General features: G+C 46.1%; 1 protein-coding gene and 1 long non-coding RNA gene across 18 annotated transcripts in view; one reads left to right on the top strand and one right to left on the bottom strand.

Annotated features, from left to right (window-relative positions):
- The window catches only part of EFCAB6 (EF-hand calcium binding domain 6), a 234,115-nt gene that overhangs the window by 59,385 nt on the left and 152,479 nt on the right, over positions 1 to 22,251 (bottom strand). For all 6 annotated transcript variants that reach the window (XM_072843616.1, XM_072843612.1, XM_072843615.1 and 3 more), the window contains 3 exons: positions 21,983 to 22,215; positions 11,103 to 11,199; positions 6,036 to 6,154 (listed from right to left, as the gene is read on the bottom strand). In XM_072843616.1, the coding sequence (XP_072699717.1) occupies positions 6,036 to 6,154; positions 11,103 to 11,199; positions 21,983 to 22,215 (449 nt within the window). The remainder of the gene's footprint in view (positions 1 to 6,035; positions 6,155 to 11,102; positions 11,200 to 21,982; positions 22,216 to 22,251) is intronic.
- Positions 1,547 to 22,251, top strand: part of LOC140642701 (uncharacterized) — a 37,347-nt gene continuing 16,642 nt past the window's right edge. For 6 of the 12 annotated variants that reach the window (XR_012039128.1, XR_012039126.1, XR_012039129.1 and 3 more), the window contains exons 1-4: positions 1,547 to 1,910; positions 2,605 to 2,671; positions 3,477 to 3,658; positions 22,036 to 22,127. This is a non-coding gene — a long non-coding RNA (uncharacterized lncRNA). Of the gene's footprint in view, positions 1,911 to 2,604; positions 2,672 to 3,476; positions 3,659 to 4,934; positions 22,128 to 22,251 lie in introns of all 12 variants that reach the window. The other 6 variants (XR_012039125.1, XR_012039130.1, XR_012039122.1 and 3 more) reach the window with 6 other exon arrangements.

Raw genomic sequence — 22,251 nt, 5'->3', positions numbered from 1 at the left:
CTCAGCTGAGACACGTGATCATTACATCAGTGACAGACCTACCTTCCACCACCTCTGACCCAAGAGTTGGAGGGTCTGGGGTCAGCCTCACTGATGACGCAGGCCAGGCAGCAGAAGGAGACATGACACCTTCTGTGGCTTGGGCCATACAGAATCCTCATAGGTGTCACCTGTGAGGGTGGTCCGATGGCTCATATCCCCACCCCACCCCCGGTACAGTGTCCCCCTGCCTGAGCTGGCCTCGGCATGTTCAGCAAGTCCTGGTGGAGTCACAGGTTCTGGGGCCCTCCAGGGCCGTGACTCCTTCCCCGTGCCCCCCAGTGAGTGGTGGTCTGGCCTCGGTTATGTCAGGAGGGGGACCGCACTCCGTCAGAGGCCGCCCACTGGAGTACCAGACAACTTGGATCCTGAAAAGCTCTCTTAGGAGCTAGGAGCCTACCCAGCCAGTGCTCCCTGAGGGCTTCCAAAACCCCTTCCCTGCTACTGTGTCCAATAGTGTCTTCTAACCTGAAGACCTCACTCATGGACCCTTCTAAGTCCTTTCCCACCTGGGGGTTCTCCTTGTCTGGGTGTCCCACAGCACGGCGCCCAGCCGGCTCTCACCGGGTGCCTCTGAGTCCATGCAGATGATCAAGCTTCCTGGTGACTTCAGGGCTTCTTCCCACGAGTGGGTGCATACGGCACAGGTATCTTTGCACAGTCTCTTCTTTTTATGTTGGAATACCGAGATACAGCTTACCTACCATATCAAAAAGTGTGCAAACACTGGGGACCAATTCTCCCCCAAAAAACTTTCTATCAAGTCCACTTGGTTAGCTGGCTTTAGGCAACTAACCGTACACTGTTAATTTGGAGACTTGCCTTCCTATGCTAGCCTTCTGTGCGTTTTTAGAATTCATTGTCTTCATGGTTTTCAGCAAAGTCTGTTTTAAATCCAAAACAGTTGAACTCTGTCTGATGAAATGAGGCTACAGAAGGTCTTCCGCATGCTGAACACGTCCCCGAGGGAGTGGCTCCCACGGCGGGGCCCTGGGCAGGCCTGTCGGGCACCCTGGTGCCAGTGGTCCCCGGGCCGGACAGGCTCTGGATCTCAGGCTCTGTGCTGGTGGACAGTGTCCTTCCTCTCCCCTCTCAGACATCCCCGCCTCTGGGCTCTGGGCCTCTGCCCCCTGGGATGCGCCTCCCTACCTCTGGATGATGACTGTTTATTAAGACCCAGCTCAGGCGTCGCATCTCTGGAGCGGTGGGGGCGGACCCCTCCCTGAACACCCACGAAGCTCCCACGGCCCGCACCATCATGTTCCGTGCTTACCCTCCCTGCCGAGCTGTGAGCAGCCTGAGACTGGGAAAAGTCTCTGGAACCTCGTCTCTGGAACCCCAGCAACTTAGAAAGTCCCCCCAAATTCCTGCTTTGTGATTGCTCAGATGAATGAAGAAATGAATGAATACACTTTCATCATGGAGTTCATTCTTAGCAAGCTCTCCCAAACCACACCAAACACCCGCTCCCGAAATCTCATCCTCACAGATCCTGATTTGGCTTCAGTGAGCAGGTTCCTCTTCACACCAGCCTCCCTCAGGCTGGAACATTTTGTTCCTTTAATCCTTGATAAACCAGCCTACGGCACGGCTCGCTTCACACTGTGCAGATCGGGCGGCGGGGGGGGGTGCAGTGCCGGGATCCGGCAGGCCCCCGTGAGGTTAGTGGGGCTGAGGGCCAGCCCCGGGCCCCCCCGGCGGGAGGCTGTCACCCTGGGGCGGGAGCCCACCCACGCCCCCGCGATCCTGCAGCTCCTAGGTGCCCCCCCCAGAGCCCCACGAAGCCACAAACTGGAAGTTGGCCGGCTCCTCAAACCACAACTTGGAAGAGAATCGTCCAGGAGAGCTGGTAAACATGCTGGAGACACTGGGTGAGTGAGAAAGGAAACACTGGTGTGCTGCGCCACTGAGATGTGGGGGTTAATTCATTAATTTACTTCCACAGCATAAACTAGACCCTCCAGACTAATCTGAGCCTCTAAAACGGTGCACTTCACAGGTGCTTAATAAATCTGGAGTGAATAATGGATGCTATTCTTTCCTGACTATATTCTATATTCTACCCTAGTTTTTAATTTTATATTTTCTGAAGAGCAGAATGTTATTTGTCTACTCCTGCCTGCCCACCCACTTTAGAGGGCTTTCCTATTCTGACGAGCAGACCCCCGCAGCTGGCGGAGTGTGTCATGTGGGTCCCAGCCGCCCCCGACCTCCTAGTTCCCCGGGGGAGAACGTGCCTCCCATTGTCAGGGAGACCGCAGGTGGACGTGGCACCTGCCGTCGCCAGCAAACACGGAGCGGCTGCGGGGCACAGGCCAGGGTGAATGGGGGTGAGGATCAGCTGAGATCATGGGAATGTGGAGAAAATGGGTGGGAAAGCCTCACCACCAGGTCACCATTTATTCCGTCTGCTGAGTGGGTTACGGCCTCTTCGTTGTTGTCTTTTCTTTCCCTTGATGCTTTTCTGGATTTTCTGAGACTCTTAAAATGAGTATGTGCAATTGGAAAAGAATTTCAAATCTATATGATTTTTCCGCTACCAATTTTTATGCTTCTGTATGCCAGGTACTCTGCATCTATTATTTGGTCCCCACTGCCATCACACTTGATCGATGACTGAAGCCCAGAGAAGGTGAGCCACTGGCCCGTGGTCACACCGCTCAGTGTGGAGTGCCATGGGACCAGGTGCAGCTCTTGCTCAGAGCACAGCCCTTAACTGCAAGCCCCTCATCTGCCTCAGGTTGTCTTCCCAATTTCTGCTGGAGCATCTGATCTCCTCACACAGCCTCTCCTTCTAGGCTGCTGAAGGCTCGCATGCTCTTCCTAACTCTCTCACACCTGTCACCTCCTTCCCAGTCCTCACTGCATTGCCAGGAAAGCTCTCACTTCTCACTTGGACCACTGAAGACAGTCCCTAATTTATCTCTGTGTCTCCCACCCAGTGTCCTGCAAGTCATCCTCCTCCCTGTGGCCAGAGTGATCTTTCTAGAATGCAGGCCTGCCTAGGTCCATCCCTACTATACACCTGGCCTTAGGATAGGGTCCCTACCTTGTCCTGACCTTTACAATTCGGTTCGGCGGACACCGAAGTCTGCTCTCCTGCCCATCCCAGGCTGCCTGCATCCCGGGCACCCAGGTTATTCTGCAGTCCTGCAACGTGACACCTTCCTTTGCCCATTAGCCGGATGTTCACCTGGTAGCTCTCAACCCCATGCTCATCCTTCAGCACATCTTTTGAGTTACGTACTGGGCTGCTCTCAGGGAGGTGTGCCCAGTCAGAAGGGGAAAGAGGGCAGCGCAGGCTGTTTGCAGTGGTGCCTCCTGCCATGGCTGTGCAGCGCACAGTGGCTGAGCTTCTAGCAGATTCTGAGGCAGCGTTGGGGTGGACACATCTTCTTGACCTCCAAGAATTACCCTGTTTCTCTTTCGCCCTCCAGTCCCACGCTGGGGAGCAGTGACCCCCCCTCCTCTCTTACTCTTCGAGCCCATGGGGCTGCAGCCTCTAGCCTCTGAGTAAGACCACATTCCCCCTTCAGACTTCCGGCCCTCTGACATCTTCGTTACCAGACACTGCGTGAAGAAATATTCGAGTGGTTTCTGCTTTCCTGCCCAGACACTGGTATGTACATTCCTAATTTCCTTTGTTTCAAATATCCCTCTTGCTTCTCCCTTGGAGGTAATTCCACATGTGCCAGATGCCGTCATGGGTTTCCCTGTCACCGTTTCTTTCTGTCCCTGGACACATATCCATGCTGCTTTTCCCAGACTCCCTCGCAGGTGGGAACAGCCATGGGAAGGAACTCTGGCCAACAGAATGTGGGCAGAGTGACAGCCACATTTCCAGGCCTAGTCTCTACAAGGCTGACCACATGGTCCTCTGTGCTCTTTCCCTTTCTCTGCAGGTAGACATAAAAGCTCCAGAGGGTGGTGGGACTCCTGGTCCCTGAATGATTTGGCACATCCCCCAACACCCACATGAGATCAAGACATTACTGGGGCTAGCCCCTGAGATGCTGGCCTCGTTTGTTACTGCAGCGAGGCTACCCTAACCAACACACCATTCTAACAAATTTAGAGCAGAGGGAAGCACAGAGAGGTTGAGTAACTTGATAGAGGCCACACAGCTGTAAGGATGGAGGCAGGAGCCACAACCACATGCATGGTGGCTGAGCTCTCCCTCTTAACCCCTCACCATCCATGGGGTGCAGTCAGCTGAGCAAACACAGATAAAATTCTGACCTCACAGTTTTCAGCATAGGACATGTGACATGTGTACATTTAATAATGTCGAGAAATGTATTCAGGAACGTTGGCCAAAAGCAACAGGGAGTATCTCACTCTCATTTAAATGGACATGTGCTCTATCCCACCTTCAAAAAGACAAGTGAGTGTCCTCTTCTCTACATGGGAGCCCTCAAGGGGGATACTTGGCTCCAACAGTCCTCTTTCCTATGGCCTGCGCCCAGCTCAGGAGCTCATCCTGCCCTACCCTGATGGAGACAACAGTCTCCCTGGGCCCACCTATCCCTTCTCTGGATGGGCCTGGGGAGATGAGTTTCCTGACTCATCTTCCTAAAGCATGGCAGGGTGACACGGTGACTCCACTCAGCCTTCACTCTTCCCAGCTTCCTGGCTAATGATGCCTGAAAACTAGGACCATGGGGCCGTGATAGCCTTGCTCCTCCTTTCTCACCCTGAGAGCCCCAGGCCGGGGCTTATGGAATGCCTCCCCGACTGTCCCATGGGTCAGACAGTCCTCCTTCCCCTCCGGCCCCCTGGAACCATTCCAACCTCATTCCTGCCATGACAGCTTCCAGCTCCTCTATGGCCCCCGGCATTCCCGCTTTTATCTCCCATTCCCCTTGCTGTGTTTCCTACTCTGGCATTTATCATAGGTGACACTGTGCCCCAGCATCTGGATTCCTGCTTGTGCCCCCCGACAGGTCCCTGACTATTGGGACCACACAGTCACCTCTGCATCATCCAAAAAGCCTGCAGAGTGGGACGCCCGTATGTGTGCCAGTGTACCCCAACCTTTTGGTTACTCAGTGGGACCTACTCATTTAATCTACTGAAAGAGAATATGAATAAGGAGCCTAAATTGGCCCTGTGTTGGAACTGATCTTAAAAAAATAAGGATTCTGTAAGAACTTCAAGTTGCTTTTCTAAATTAGACACAAAACAGCCCACCTAATTCTAAACTCGGCCAACATTTCAGCCTTCCACTTTGAACAGATGAAAAGCTAAAAAATTACACGAGCTGCTCCGTAAGCTTGCCCCTGAGAGGATGCACAATCCTGGTGTGCCGTCCTGGGGGGATGCGGGCAGCAGCGAATACATCATGAAGACGGAGGTAATTCAAAGATGGATCTGGAACTTGGAAATGGACCGCATTGTTAGTGTACTTTGAAACTCAGACACCTACGTGGGGAATATTGCAACTGGGGGCCTCATCCAAAACAGCTAAATCTAAAATACATTCTGAGAAATGTAACCAATGTTAGATATTATTTTCAGTTTAAGAGACCCTCGGGAAACTACTCCAAGTTGCTGAAAGTTTGGTTATTTTCTTTCAACAAATTACGTATCTATGAAACAGTTGTGCGATACTGAGTTCCATCTTTGGGCAATGGGGAGAGACTGCTTCTCCCCTTAGCTGTTGTGGCTCTGTCTGCTGAGCTGCTGTATTAGGATGACGTCTTTGGAGAGTGATTCAGTTTGGCCTTGAACTCCTGGTCCCTTGCAAATGACAACCTCTCAAGTCTGATATTGGTGGGGAGTGTTTACCCTGATCCTCCATGTTCCCAAAGACCAGACTCTTTTTCCAAGGCTTCCTCGGGGGAGCAAGGATACAGGATAGACACAATCAAGAGGAAACCTTTCTGGACCCCGCACCTCACCTCCAAGTAGCAATGCAAGGCTGGCACTGAATTTCCTACAGCTGGCAACCCGGGATTGTTGGGATGGAAGGGAGCCCACCCTCAGATTCCACTTACCTCATCCAGAGCTTTTCAAATTCCCTCGGTGTCAGAGGAATATCAAATCCATAGAGCGCATTCTTTATATCCCGCCGCCGAAGGATGCCATTGCCCTCATTATCAGTTTCTATAAAATTCTAGAACACGACAACATTTAGTAACATATAAAATGTGTTCATGGCAGTCCAGAGGATTGTCAATAGCCAATAACTGGAACAATATAAAACATTTCTCTCCCCGTCTACCTGCTCGGGTACCCTTTTTTTTTTATAAATTTATTTTTTATTGGTGTTCATTTTGCCAACATACAGAATAAGACCCAGTGCTCATCCCATCAAGTGCCCCCCCCTCAGTGCCCATCACCTCGGGTACCCTTTTTAAATCAAAGTTCCAGATACCCTCATCATTCCCATAAAGAAGGCGACAGAGCAAAACGTGATCAAGTATCACATAGTCAAAGGGACTTGTTTCCCAGTAATAAGTAGTCTCAGGTGTGTGATCTGGATTCTTTTCCTGATCAACAACCTGGGTTCAAAAACTATGAGAAATAAGGGTCAAGCAGAGCATGAGACTGTAGCCCATGCTGCCTGAGGTGTTCATCCTGACAATGGATTGGGCTCTCTGACCGTATGAGGGGGACGAGGTGCAGAAGACCCAGCTGTTGTGACAAGATGACATGGTACCTTCTAAATGACCCCAAGGGGTGCAAAAGGCATCTGGGGATTTGTCAGCCATTTAAGAGGCCCACAGACCAGCAGGTAACTCGCGTACTCAACACTGACTTAATCTGTTTGCACATAATAGTGCGTTTGACCCTTCTAACAAAGCTGTGGAGTAGATACAGTGGCACGTGTACAAAGTCTTCTGCAAACATCACACCCGATGGTGAAGGTGGAGACATTCTCTTTAAGATCAGGAACAAGGTGCTATCCCTGCTGCTCTCTCTTCAACATTGTACTGGAGGTGTCAGCCAGTGTGGTTAAATAAGAAAAGGGAATCAAAGGTGTAACAATAGGACAGGAAGAAATAGAGCTGTCATTATGCACAGATGACATGGCTGTATGTACAGGGAGAAGCCCCAAATAAACTACTGTAATAAGAGAATTTAGCAAGAAATCTGGATTTTATATCAATAGGCAAGCTCATCTGTATTTTTATGTATCAGACACAGAAAACAAAATTTAAAAAGTAATATTTATAATAGCGTCAAAAATAGAAAGTCCTAGGAACAAATCTTACAAATGATTGTAAGACTGCCACACAGAAATGTCTAAAACTTTAATGAAAGATATTAAAAATATCAAAATAAATGGAGATATACTATGTTCACGAACTAGAAGACTCAAAATTGTAAAGACATTATTTCTCTCCAAACGAATATCCCATTAAGTTTCGTATCTTTGTGGAACTTGACAAACTGATTCATAAACTCTTAAAGAACGAGGAGGAAGGACTTGCCTACCATCTAATTAAAATGTATTACTGAGTTCTGGTGACTACAAGAATGTGGTATCAGTGCCAAGACAGATAAAGCAACCAGTGAAACAGAGTGAGGAGCCCAGAGACATGCAGGGGCCTTGATGCAGGATGGTGGTGATGCCATAGATCAGTGAGGGAAAGGATGGGCTTTACAGGGGCTAGACAGCTGGGTCTCCATATAGAAGAGTGGGAGTGGATCTCTGCCTCCCAACACAAAGGAAACATCCAGTGAGGATTTCAAGACCAGGATGTGAAAGACTACACTGGAAAGCTGCTAGAAGGACATCTTCATGACTTTGGGTGGGACAGTTACTTGCACAAGACCTACAGGGAAATGTTAACACATCTGAATGTCTCAAAAAGAAGAACTTCTATTTACCAAAAGATATCCCAGGACAAGGGTGGAAACACAGAGCACAAACCAGGAGAAGACAGTTGCATCACAGATCACTTACAAAAGACCAGTAGCCAAACTGTAACACGAGCTCCTACTGACCAACGAGGAATAACCAGACAATCCCAGTGAAAACTCACAAGCAGGCACTGCATGGAGAAAGGAAATCTGACTTGGGGATAAGTGAAGAGATACTCTCATTAGTAACTCACACATGCTACTTAATGCTACAGTGAAATACCATCATACATCCACTACAGAGGAGGAAGATTAATTGTAACACTACCAAGTGCCACCACAGTAGAGCCAAGGAGCTGGGATTGGAGCTGATGGCCCACGGAGCCAAAGCTAGTCACTATCTGGCCCTTTACACACAGTGTGCGGCACCGTCTAAGACATGGACAGTGTTCTCCTCCTTCATCTGGATGGTGGTGATGTGCGGGATACAACTTGGGATACACAGTGACACTATGTATGCCCTTAACTATGGGACACCTAACTACACATGTACATTGTTATTATGTGTATTAAATATATATGTTCATGTATATTATGCACACATGTATATGTACATACATATTATTTATAGTACATATAATATGTATTAGCATTGTATCCCATCATAGAGCCACAACTTAAAAAATAAGCTTAAAAACAAGCCACTGCAATTGTAATTCACACAATTCTTTAGCACCCTTATTGGTATTTGTACCACAAGTCTCTTGGGGACAGAGATCCTGTCTTTTTTGGTCACAGTCTCTTTACTACCTTACAACAGTGCATAGTTAATTCAAAGTGTTTGCTGAAGAACTCAATGAACTTATTCTCCAGAAACACTTTGGTGGAAACGACCAGGTTAGGCCGCCCAGAATGGGATGGGGGCTGCGCGTGTCTGAGTGTCCGGCTGGAGGCATCCTTGGCCCGGCCCAGCTAAGCGGCTCACCGGGGGCCCTAGCTGAATGAACATGGCTGGATGGCTCAATACTAGAATTCTTTTTTTTTTTTTAATTTTTATTTATTTATGATAGGCACACAGAGAGAGAGAGAGAGAGAGAGAGAGGCAGAGACACAGGCAGAGGGAGGAGCAGGCTCCATGCACCGGGAGCCCGATGTGGGATTCGATCCCGGGTCTCCAGGATCGCGCCCTGGGCCAAAGACAGGCGCTAAACCGCTGCGCCACCTAGGGATCCCCCTAGAATTCTTGTTCAAGTTTCCCACGCAGTTTTACCAGAGACTACATCCTTTCTGATACTTGCAGGTCCCATTTGGTGAATCCTCTACAGCAATGCAGCAGAAGGGAGACGCGGCCCCAGCTTTGCCGCACCCCAGAAGGAAAGAACAGGAGTGTGCTGGTGGTCAGAGAACACCTGTCTCACCACCAGGCAGCCATTGTGAAGGCTCCCGGCCTTATCTACGCCTCCCCGTAGGTTCAGAATTTAGAACGAATGCCTTCAGAGCTTTATTCAAATCAAATCAAGAGAGTGGCAGAGATGTCCAATATAATACTAATAAGACATGCAGGGTCATTCAGTCCTGCAGGGGGTCAGAGAGAGGTGTGGGGATGGGCAGGAGGTGACCCCTGACTCCCAACAAAGTGGTTCCATGTACCCCTATGGAGCTGCTCTGATTGCTCTTCCTCTGTAACCTTTCAAGTCTTCTTCCCTCCCTACACTCCCGGCATGCTCAGTTTCCAGAAGAGACAGACCTGAGGCTGCACTGTTTAGCAGCAGAGCATTCTGGGTCCCCATGTCTCCTCTGAACACACTTGGGGTTCCCCAGAGCTTCAAGGATAAAGAAGACTTTGAGAGGTCACAGGGATCAAGATGTGGAAAGGCAAATGAAGAGGATGTGCCTGCAGGAGTGAACATGGAGACAGAGAGGGGTCACCCAGCTGGAGAGGGGACAGGCCCCAGGCAGGGAGCAGAGGAGGCCCAACAGAACTGCTAGAGAGCCAGGGGAGGAAGTATTTCAGGAAGGATGGGTGCCACAAGGCAGAAACAAAGACCTCTACAGCCCTCTGGCCACTCCCCAGCATTTTCCCCAGGGTGCCCATCTGCTTTGTTAATAATCTGCCTTTGCTCCTAACTGCCACCTGCCCTGCTCTGTGGGCTCCGAGAGGGAGAAACAGACAGGCCTTCATTACCACCAAATCTGTGGCACAAACCCACATGCCCCCCTGAGACACACTGTGTAAACCAAAGTGAGGCAAGACGAAGCTGGGAAGGGCCTGGAAGTGGCCCCAGGAGCCCCTGGGCCCATGGAGAGCAGCACCAGCAGAGCAGAGAGAGGAGGAGGGGACAGAGGTAGCAGGGAGGAGAGGAGGCTGGTGTCATTCAGTGTGCTCTCCATCCCGGCTGGCATGGCTGTGTGGCTGCAGCCTAGCAGCTTATAAGCCCAGAGCTGGCCCTGTATTCCCAGAGGACGGCTCTGGTAGGCCAGCCCTGCCCAGTGGGTACGCGAGGACGTTTCTGTGTGATTTGCCACCCTGGGCCCCACAGTCAACTCTGAGGACAGAGGACTGGGGATAGGCAGCCTGGGGGGAGGCACGGGACTTATAGAACAGGAAGTCATGTTGGGCACAGGCCGAAATAGGCATAGAAAGAAAATGATCAAATGAAACCAAGTGGAGGCATTCTTCACAATAATGTGAAAATACCTCCATGGCGTGGTTTTAAAGATACTCCCTCAGGTGAAGTTACTGTGTCCTTGCTGGATTATGAAATGATGATCCCACATTCCAGACTTCTGGCCGAACCCAGTCCTACATGCTCAGTTCTACTGTCCTGGGGGTACAGCCGTCGTTAGATTATGTTCCGGTCTCGGAATCAGTGTACATGACTGCCTGTTGAGGGCATTCACTTTGTTCAAAATGTGCTTTCTAGAATTTTGGAAGGCAGGAGGAAATACCACTTAAAGATGCATGTTTTTAACTGTGTTGAAAATAATATGACAGTGTCATTTTTTTTCACTTAAATTTTTAATTCATACCAAACCTGAGATTAAAGCTAGGCATTTCTGTCCTACAATTACTCATTTTTCTAAACACTGGTTGACCTTGAATGTGAGAACTTATTTTGAATAAGTACTTGAAGAATAGAAAGAGTCACCGATTAGGTATCCAAAGACTGGATCTAAACAGCTTGATCATCCCAATGATCTGGGAACACTGAAATACATTCCCTTTCCTTTTAAGGAAATAATCATTTTCTTACCTTAGATAAGTCTGACCATCTGGTTTTTGCTTTGGTAACAAGATACTGATGAGCCTGTTCACAAGCTAGTTCTGAATCTGCGACCTTCTGTTTTGGTCTTCAAAGAAAAAAAAATAGCCGTGTTTAAATTTAATGGACTCATTAATCTCCCAAGGGGTTCCCCATCCCCGTTTGTTTCAAAGACACAGCTAAAGTCTGTTATTTCACATCTGGTTTAACTTAATTCTTAAAATACAGTCTTATTACCCCAGCTGCATGTTAGGAAAGTCTTCTTAAATTTTATAAGTCCTTGTTTATTTTCAGATAAATGCTGTTCAACTTTTTCTGCAGCTCACAAAACAAACAGGGCTCATTTATTCTCAGAAGGGGAAAAAACACAATAGAACGGTGTCTTCAGAGGAAGACAGCTAAAAACTTTTATTTCTGAACTCACATACTGGAATGATTGGAATGCAGACTGAGCAACAGGTCAGGAACAACGGGGGAGCATTACTCACTCTCTCCCAGCTGATGTGCAAAGGTGGGGCTCACAGTATGTAAAATGATCAAACTTCTGTTTATTTCCTCACAGAATGATGGACATGAAAGACACTTTAAAAAACACTCTGTGTTTACCACCGGGCTAGGCCACAGTGAGGGCTGTGGTTGCAGCTGGCTGAAGTGCCCTGTAGTCTTCCACTCAGGCAGGGAGGTGTATGAAAACCTATAAAACCCTTCCCGACTTGTTCCTCTGTAATTGCTCTGCTCTGGGGGCACCTATCACTCCATTCCTGGGCACCTGAGCTTTCCACACTCAGATCTGCAGCTGAAGTATTTTCCCTGCAGATACAAGAGCACTCAAGACGTTCTTCCAGCAAAACGGACCATACACACACCACCCAGATGGTTTCCTGAAATGGGATCACATCTGGGGCCCCACTTGGAACCTGCACGTATTCATAGGCAGGTGATACCCACAGGCATATTCATGTGGGTGATAAGCACATCTTGCCTAAGAGTGGTTAAGAGGGACGCCTGACCGAGGCCCATGCAGACATATCCTCATATAAATTTTGTTATGGGACCCAAGAAAAACAGTGTAGGGGACAGACAGCAAACAAGCTCCATGCAGCCCCTTTAAAAAGTATTATACTTCTGCATATGAACTGACTATAAGAAATAAAGTCTAAAGTCAACCACTATGCTGTCAGTTGAGAAAATGCAGGAATTTGTGTTCCAAATGATGGAAGTCAAAGGTTTATGTAATCCCCAATGAAGGGCTGCTTTGACTATGACCCTCCATGTGTGACACTTGGTAGCACTGTGAGGGTTTCGGGGGTAGTGATGACCACCAGGAACTCAGGGACCAGTGAGGTGACAGGCGACACCCAGAATCCTGAGTTTTCCTGGCAGTGCTGGCGTTACCATCCCACTTTGCAAAAGAGGAAGCTGTGGTTTAGAGGGGTTAAATAATTTGCCAAAATCACACAGCCAGTACCTGGGAGCCATTCAAACTCAGGTCTCTGATGCCACAGCTGGCTTTCTCACTACCGTTTTCACTTCCATCTGAAGCTACAGGTCTGATGCTCCTTTAGCTTCACTCTTTGTAGGAAAAGATCCATTAAATATCACTTTTTTTTTTTTTTTTGTAAGTAGTCTCCACATCCAGCATGGAACCCAATGAGGGGCTTGACTCACGACCCTGCGATCAAGACCTGAGCTGAGATCAAGAGTTGGATGCTTAACCGGTTGAGCCCCCCAGGTGCCCTCAAGTATTAAATTTCATAGAGGTGAAGGCCACCATTGATTTTTACACACTGGGGGTCATATTCCCACTTAGCATTTCTGTTTCAATTGAACAAATGCAATGTCGCCAGCATGCTGGCGAGCAAGTGCCAGGCTCGGTGTGAGGGCTGGAGAAGCGGGGCCTGCAGATTCCTCCCACCAGACAAGGATCTCCTGGAAGTTCCACGCTGTCATGCATTTCAAAAGCAGACCACAAGCCAGGTCACGGCAACTAAAATCAACAAAGTAAGCAGTAATAATTGCTCTCCATGTGGCTTCTCCTTCAAATCCCTTCTAAGAAATTCTGCTGCTCCCAGACAGTTGTCCCAGACAACTCCTCCATTCCTTGATGACCTATGGTGTCCAGCACCTGCTAGCCACCTGCTAGTTCACTGTGGCCATCATTAGACCAGAAATCTACCCTGGGCTACTGACCTGTGTGCCACATAGACAAGGTGTTATTTTAAGCATGCTTCTTTGGTGAATTACATAAACTGTGACTCCCACAGTTTGGCAAACACAAGCTCTTGCATTTACTCAGTTGGCAGCGTGTTGACGACGAGCGGCAGATTGGACAGGGTCTCTTCCCTCTTCCTTTGTTACCGTTCAGATGGACCAAACGAGAATGGGCCTGGAAAATGCCAGCTCATGAGGGTACACAGATAAACTACGGCTGGCACACTTGCCTTTATTGAGCCCACCCCAGTCTTTAAATTCACCGACTATTTCTATTTTGCCAAATCCAGGGGTCTTTGCTGACTTCTCTATTCCATGTGTCACTGTTAATCATCTCTCCCTTCTCCGGCTGCCTTCATCATGCTGCTCTTGAAATGACACCATTGAGGGGGAGGAGGACACCTCCCCTGGGGCCAGGCAAATGTGTGCCTTCAGTGTGCTTTCCCCTCCCTACCTGGCTACCCTCTATCCTTGACCACTCCTCTTTTTCCATCCCAAAGTGTATTTACTCTTCTGAAAGGTCATCCCTTCTCATGTTCCTAACCACACCATGATGCCATTTACCCACACATCTGTACCACTCGTGTGATAACCTCACCTCCTTTTCTGTTCCATCTCTTTCCAACTGCCTACCGGACTTTACAGAATCATGGAATTTCAAGGGTGGAAAGGGATCAAAGGGTCAAATAGTCTAATCTTCTCTCACTAGTTCACCATGAAGGTTTTGGAAGGTTGGCAGGATTATGTTGCATTTTCACAGTTATCCCTTAAGAGGATGGTAGGTCCTAATGATACATATTCCCCTGCCTTCACCTTTATGCTCCTCCTAAATCCAACCTGCACCCAGAGATCTCACCTGAACTTCCCCCAAAGGATGCAGATTCTACATCTGCAAAGTTAATGTGTCCAAACTGATCTCACCATTTAAACATGTCTCCAAACAGCCCCTGCCAATCTGATTTCTCTTCGAGTCCATAAATCTTAATTATTTTTTTAAGATTTTATTTATTCATCTCACACACACACACACACACACACACACACAGAGCCAGAGACACAGGCAGAGGGAGAAGCAGGGAGCCCGATGTGGGACTTAATACCGGGTTTCCAGGATCACACCCTGAGCTGAAGGCGGCACTAAACCACTGAGCCACTCAGGCTGCCCAGTCTTGATTATTTTCTTAGGTAACCATGCTCAAGTCAGACTCCTACAATTTTCCCATCCATTTTTTCCCTGTCCCGTTTTACATACTCATCTCCTCTAGAGAGATCAGAAGGTTTTTCTATGGCCTTTTCCAAAAGTCAATGATTTCCTCTCCTATTACCTGGCTCTTTAGAACTTGATAGTCAGGAAGGCACAGTCTGTCAGACACAAACATATACAAACTCTTGCTACATGCTGCTCTAGGGCCTACAGACACACTGACATGGACAGAGCTGACGTCCTCAAGGAGCTCACGCTGCGATGGTGGGAACTTACAGCAGACACATGGGGGAAATGAATGAAATGGGTAACTTCAGGAACTGAAGATGGGTGAGAGGGAATCCTCAGCTGAGAAGACCAGGGAGCAGCTCTTTGAGGCATGAGTGATGATGAGACAGCTGTGTGATCTCAGGGACTAGCACTCCAGGCAGGTTAAAGTCCTGAAATGGGGCTCTGGGCCCAGGTAAGATGGAGTATGCACATTCCATCCTCTTCCTCCCCTGATTACAACTGAAAACTCTAGACTGAATACATAAAGTAACCGAAGACACAGAAAAGTAAATAATAGGAGGCTGATGGAGAAGAAAATCAAAACTTGAATGACTGATAGAGTGTGAGTTTCACGGGTTCTTTTCCACACAAATTCCCATCTTAGGCTTAAGGGCAATCCTAATTCTAGAACTGTGTAGTGCACACAGGCTAAAAAAGTTCCAAAAGAAAGCATGTTCTGGGCACCTGGGTGGCTCAGTTGGTGAAGCATCGGCCTTTGGCTCAGGTCATGATCTCGGCAGGGAGTCTGCTTCTCCCTCTCCCTCTGTCTCTCTCCTTGCTTGTACTCTCTCTCTCTCTGTGTCAAATAAATCTACAAAATCTCAAAAATGAAAAGAAAGAAAACCTGTTCTTTTGACCAAAGAACTGGGAAGGAGGGTCCTGGAGTACAATGAGTATGGGGGTAGAATGCCTCTTTTGTTTCTTTCCACCTTCCTGGTCCTGATCCAAGGACTCCCAGTTACAATATTGCATTTTTGTGACAGGGCCAGCAGGAGTAGTGGCCAAGTGGAGTCCTAAAACTGAAACTCTTCTCTTTCACCCAAAGATACATTCTGTGTTCAAGGATCGTTGGAGGTATCCACATTATTCTTTTTCTCTCACTTAGTTGCCCTGGGGGTGGACCCAGTCATAGGAAGTATATACAGTACAGATAGGCTACAACCTAGTTCCTAGCCATAAAAACAAAAAATAAGGGCCTTTCTGGGGGCTGGAGAGTGTGGGGAAAAATAGAGAGGGGAGATCTGGAAAATGAGATGCCCAAATCTGTGCAGGAAGTCCCAGGTTCACCTCTGCTGTGCACACGTGAGAAACTAATCCAAAACAGCATAGCAGAAGCCTTGAGAACTTGACTGCCATGTAGTGAAGATTTGCCCCAGGGTGCTGCACACATGGGCTGGCCTGCTCATGGTGTTGAAACTAAATTCACATGGAAACCACAGAAGGCAGGTCAAGACTTGCAGTCTGAACCTAACTGGATTGATTTGTCTGCTTAAAAAATAAATAAAAAACATATCAACACACTACTGAGGATTTTCACAGGGCCAGAGGATCATAATATAATACTAAGAATGTCCATGATACAATCCAAAATCACTCGATATACAACCAGGAAAAATCCCAATTTTCAAGGTAAAAGGCAATAGAAACTAAACTCCAAAATGACCCAGATGTTGAAATTATCATATTTTAGAGCAGCTACTATAACCAGGAAGTAACAGTAAATGTCCTTGAACTAAGTGGAAAGACAGATGTTGTGAGCTAAGAAATAGAAGCTTTGAAAAAAGGGCTGGGGGACAACAAAAGCCAAATGGAAACTTCAGAACTGAAAAAAAATACAACTGAAATAAAAATTTCACTGAGTTGGCTCAATGACATATGCAGATGACAGAAGAGTGAGTCACTGAACTTGAACACAGATGAATAAAATCAATCAAATCTGATCAACAGGAAAAAAAAAAGAGAGAATATAGCCTCAGGGACTAATACAAAGACCTGTGATACAAAACCAGAAAGTCTGACATTCGTGTCTTTCAGATACCACAAGGGAAGGAGGGAGAGACTGGTACTGAAAAAATTTTAAATGTGAGGAAATAATAGCTGGAACCCTCCCAAACTTGAGGAAAAACATGAATTTACAGATTCAAGAAGTTTGGTGAACCCAAAAAAAGATAAAGAAAGTTATGCTCAAACACATCATACTAAAACTACTCAAAACCAAAGATAAAGAAAAAAGGTCTTAAAAGCAACTTGAGGAAGACAACAGGTGCCACGTGGGGGGAGGGGAGCAAGACCATCAGAATGACTGGAGACTTCTCACCACAAACCATGGAAGCCTGAAAGCAATGGAACAACAGCTGTTGAAAACTGTGATAACCCAGAATTTTATACCCAGCAAAGATGATCTTCTGTTAGGAATGAAGGAGCAAGAGAGATCTTCTCTGTGAAGGAAATGAAGGAGCAAGAGAGATCTTCTCTGTGGAGGAAAACTAAGACAGTTTAACTCCAGTAGACATGCTCTAAAGGACCTGCTGGAGGAAGTTCTTCAAAGGAAGGAAAATGACAGCAGAGAGAAACTTAGAACTTCAGAAATAAAGGAAGAGAAGCAGAAATGATAAATATAAATATATGATCTTTTTCAGATATCAAAATGCATGAAGCATAAGTGGGTAGAACTGGAAGGAGGTATAGACAAATGCATAACAGTTGTTGGAGAGTTCAACACTTCTCTTTTAGAAACTCACAGAATGAATAAAAAATAAGCAAGAACACAGAAGACCTGAATGCTATTAACCAACTTGATCTCATGAGCACACTCCACCCAGTGACAGCCAAATATACATTCTTGTCAAATATTCATGGAATCCTCACCAACACAGACCATCTCTAGGGTCATAAAATAAAGCTGAACAAATGTCAAAGAATTAAAATCATACACAGTATGTTTTCTGACCACAACAGAATTAAACTAGGAATCAATAACAGAAAGCTGGAAGCTATCCAAATATTTTGAAATGGACAAAAACACATTTCTAAATAATTGTGGAACAAAAGAAAGTCTCTAGGGAAATCAGATATTTTTAACTGAATGAAAATTAAAACTGTAACATATCCAATTCTGTGGGGTGTAGCCAACTCAGGTCTGATAGGGAAATTAATAGCATTTAGCATTTAGGGTTTCTCTTAGAAAAGAAAGAACTCGAATAAAAAAAATCTCAGTTTCCAAACTTAAGAAAATAGAAGAGCAAACTATACTCTAAGCAAGAAGAAAGGAGGAAGTCATAAAGAGGAGAAATCAACAAAACATAAGCAGAAAAACAACAGAGCAAAATCACTGCAACAAAGAAGGGGTCTTTTAAAAATATCAATAAAATGATAAATCTTTAGCTAAATGGATCAAGAAAAAAAGGACAGAAGATACCAACTACCAATATCAGAAATGAAAGAAGGGATATCACTAGAGACCCCACCAATATTAAAAGAATAATAAGGAGGAATACTATGAACAACCATATTCCCATAAATTTAACAACTTAGATGAAATGGACCAATATCTGAAAAAACACAAACTGCAAAAGCCCATTTAAGAAGGAAGAGAAACCATGGATGATCTCACCATTAAATTTATTAGATTCATGGTTAAAGTCTTTCCAACAAAGGAAACTCCAGGACCTGATCACCTCTTTCGTGAATTATATCAAAAATTAAAGGGAGAAATGACAACTCTATATAATCCAGAAATAGAAAAGAACTGACATTCATGACTTTCAGTTTTTCTTAGAGATCTTACAAAGAACAACAAAAAATTATTTTATGAGATAAAACTCATTCTATCTTGCAATACCATATGGGTCCATTGACCCTCATACATACTATAGGGTCTTTAGTGATCTTGATTTCAATTAGACCTATTTCATTATCCTAAGAAATGGTCAATCATACTCATTAATTGTTGTCAATTATACTAAAAAAAAAAAAAAAAGACTAAAGCAGTATTAAGAAAACAAAAAATGGGGGACTTGCCTAGCTGGTAACATGATATTGAAATGAATCACTCTCTAGTCTCCTGATCATGCTGCCCAAAGTATAACAGCATCTTTTGAGAAGGTATAAAAGGAGACAGCAACACCATCTTTGTTATGTTAGTTTTTTCATCAATCACCGTTAGAAATTCAGAATGCTTATTTCATGCTCAAATGGCAAAGGGAAGAAAATTGAGATAAGAAGATGATCAGATGAACCAGAAGAGAAATGTACACAGAACAGCACTGATTCCAGTGATGATTGTGCAACTGATCATATAAGCCAAATCACTTGACAAGTGAATGATATATTTCCAAGAACAAAAGGGAAATTTGGCATTTTAAATTCACCTACTCATTCAACAAGAAAGACCTGATCATACAATATTTTGTGACAAGCTGGAGCATCTAATTTTGCTAAAGAGACACGTGATAGTGTTGTTCCATCTTTTATGATGCACACGCACCAAAATGGACTTGATGTGGGTTGTCAGCAGATAAATGGACAGGCAGGTGTGTTTTAAACAAGGGAACAGATTGGAAGGGAAAAGATGATATAAAAAATGAAACAGGCCAATGGACCGATCATTCTAATTGGTATTTATCCATCTAAAAATGAAAATGTTTTGTGAAACAAACAAGATGGTCTTACTCTCTTCAACAAATTTATAACCCTCAAGGTTTTCAAAAGTATTGTGTTTTGATAATGTCGGTGGAAAGCGAAGGCCCAGAAGGCAGAGGGGCCCCAGTGAGAGGGTGGGATGGTTTCCAGAAAGGGAGGGGATCAAGGTTTGGCTGGTGGCAGAGAGAGGCTGGTATGGTGGGTTAGTGAAAGAGGGTGAGGTCTCTAGGCAGAGAAAGGGGCCCTTCCAAACAGGTACCCTGGGTTCACATCTCGGCCCACCACCCATTACCTGGGTCCTTTATCTGGGAAGTCAAGTAGTAGTGAAGTAGTAGAGTATTAAAGGATATGTCTTCACAAAGCACAGGCATGGGGTCTGGTCAAGGGAGGGTCTGGCTTTTCTAAAGTAGTGCCTTAACTGGGGTCTCTGAGCCATCTTCACCAGAGCCTTGGAGGCCACACTGAGGTCTACTCAGGCTGCACACTCTCCTCCTTTAGATCCATCCACTACTCTGGGGCTGCTAAAGGATCTTTCTGCAGCACAATGTGAGCCCCTCCCTCCACAGCATAAAACCCTCTCCTGTCTGCTGGTAAAGGATGAACTCTTCAGCCCGGTTCTCTAGCTCCTTCTCAGCTGGCCCTCCTGCCTCTCCAGGACTCCCCTCCCAACATGCCCCACCATGCATGCCACTTTTGTACCTGGATCCTCTCCCCATTTCCCCAATGTGCTGGACATTCCCACCTCTAGATTTTGTAAATGCTGTTCTCCGGCCATTTGGTAGCCTGCACCTGACAAACTCCTACTCACACTTCAAGATCCGACTCAGACGTCTCACTTTTCCTGTGCACATCAAGTGGGCTTAGCCATCTCTGTGGCACTTCAGACATCCTTATATTTCAGTGTAGCTCTTTACTTTTGTACCTGTCTCATGTTCAACCATGGGCTCCTCAAAAGGAGTCTTATTCATCCTTGCACCATCTCATCCTGGGACAACATCTAGCTCACAGCAGACCCTCAGTAAATATTTAATGAATGAAGGCATACATACAAATAAGAAGGCTGAGTCATTTGAATGAGAAGATGGCGCTTTGTGGTTGAAATTGTCTAGGTTCATTCTGCATACATTCTCCAGAAAATTCTTTCTGAAGGATATTTTTGTATTGTTTTAATGTTAAGCAATCAAGTCTCATATTAAAACTCCTCAGAACTTGGGCAATTGGAAGCAGGTGTCCAATTCACATGCTACATGATCATTTCACTTAGAAAGAGACTACAGTTGTTTTCTTTCTGGCTGGCTTTTCTTACAGTGCAGGCAAAATAAAACCAACGAATTCAGAGAGAAAAATTAAAGACCAGTATCGGAGGGCCTCTGCAGCCTAGCCAAGAATCCTGCAATCTGGCCCAGCAATGGGGGCTCCTGGAGGCTCCCCAATCCAGGGAGCCCCTTCCTGGTGGAAGGAGTGGGCCACGATTACCTCAAGGGCAGAACAGCCGAGTGAATGTTACTACCATGCAGAAAACACATCTCTGTATTATCATAATAGATGGTAATGCTTCAAAAAATAGTAATATTATACTTGTAACAATTGGTCAAGGCTGAATGGCTTCTTCATTCATGCCTGTTGACAGTCAATAGATCTCAACAGGGTAGATGGTATTGGCACTGCTGTTCTTGCTTAAAGGGGCATGTGCTCTTACTGAGAAAAATGGAGGAGACAAATGGAGTTCTAGCCAGGCTGGACATGCAGACTCCCCTCCTCACCGTGAGGGAGGCTGTTATGGAGCAGACAGGGGCTGGGGGTGGAGCACTGCATGGGAAAGGGCTGGAGGGTTCCTTGCATCTCCCTAAACAGTTTCACAGCTGACTCCAGATTTATAAAAAGAAAAAGATATACAGTCAACCCCTGAATAGTGAGGAGGTGAGGCATGCCAACCTCTACACAGTCGGAAATCCCTGCATAACTTTTGACTCCCCTCCAAATTAACTAATAATAGTCTTACCAATAACATAATGCATTAGCCAATATTTTGTATGTTATATGTATAATACACTTTATTCTTACAATAAAGTAAGCTGGGGAAGAGAAAATGTTAAGAAAATCATAAGGAAGAGGAAACACATTTATATACTATATGGTACTTATAAAAAAAGAAATCCACCTCTAAGTCAACCTGCAGAGTTGAAGCATCTTGTGTCGTTCAAGGGTCAACTGTGTATACATGTTTACATTCATAAGAAAAGACTGAAGTGATACTCAGTTTCCACCAATTACTATAAGGTGTTCTATGGTTCCCGCATTCATACGGATTGTGTGGATTGCACGGGCTGGTGTGCTAGCGCCTGGACTAGTGTTCTCTTGACAAGCAGCCCCCCACGGGCCCCCCACAGCTCAACAGGCAGGGTGCCGAGAGGTCTTGGAAGGCTGAGCAACATGCATATACATCTGACCCCAGCTTTGTAAAAGAAAAAAATATAAGTCCATGCCTGTAGTTGTGTGCCTGGAAAGAAGACTGGCATGATTCATGGTGAAATGCCAAAACAACGTTCATGGGGGACTAGATCAGCTATACCTTCTAATCTGTGCCCGTATTTTCTAGCATTTTTACATTGAACACATATTCCTTGTGTGGTTTTTCCTGAACCCCAAAAAAGACAAAATAATCGCTCACGGGGGGCAATTCTGTGCCCCACCCCCTCCGTGGGCACGGTGGGAACGCAGGACCTCGCGTGGGCAAAGGCGCTGAGCTGCACTGCCCTCTTACCTGATTAGTCTTTGAGGCGCGTCATCTGTTCTCAATGCTCTCTTCTCACACAGATTTCGAAATTCCCGAAAATTGAGAGTGACGCTGAGTCTCAAGCCAAGAAGGCCCAGGAAACGCTCAAATTCTTTGTCTTTAAGATTGAACAGTAAGTGCAGTAACAATCTGTGAAGATCATGCATGTTGATTATGCCATCCCTGTCAGTGTCTATTTTAAAGAAGGCAGAGTAGGGGTCCTAAAAACAAAACGCACACGTCAAAGCACTTCCTTC

Source organism: Canis lupus, chromosome 11 (assembly GCF_048164855.1).
Source record: "Canis lupus baileyi chromosome 11, mCanLup2.hap1, whole genome shotgun sequence".
In the NCBI taxonomy this organism is placed as follows: Eukaryota; Metazoa; Chordata; class Mammalia; order Carnivora; family Canidae; genus Canis; species Canis lupus.
Note: the sequence above shows the minus strand (reverse complement) of the source record. Positions and strands in the feature narration are given on the sequence as shown.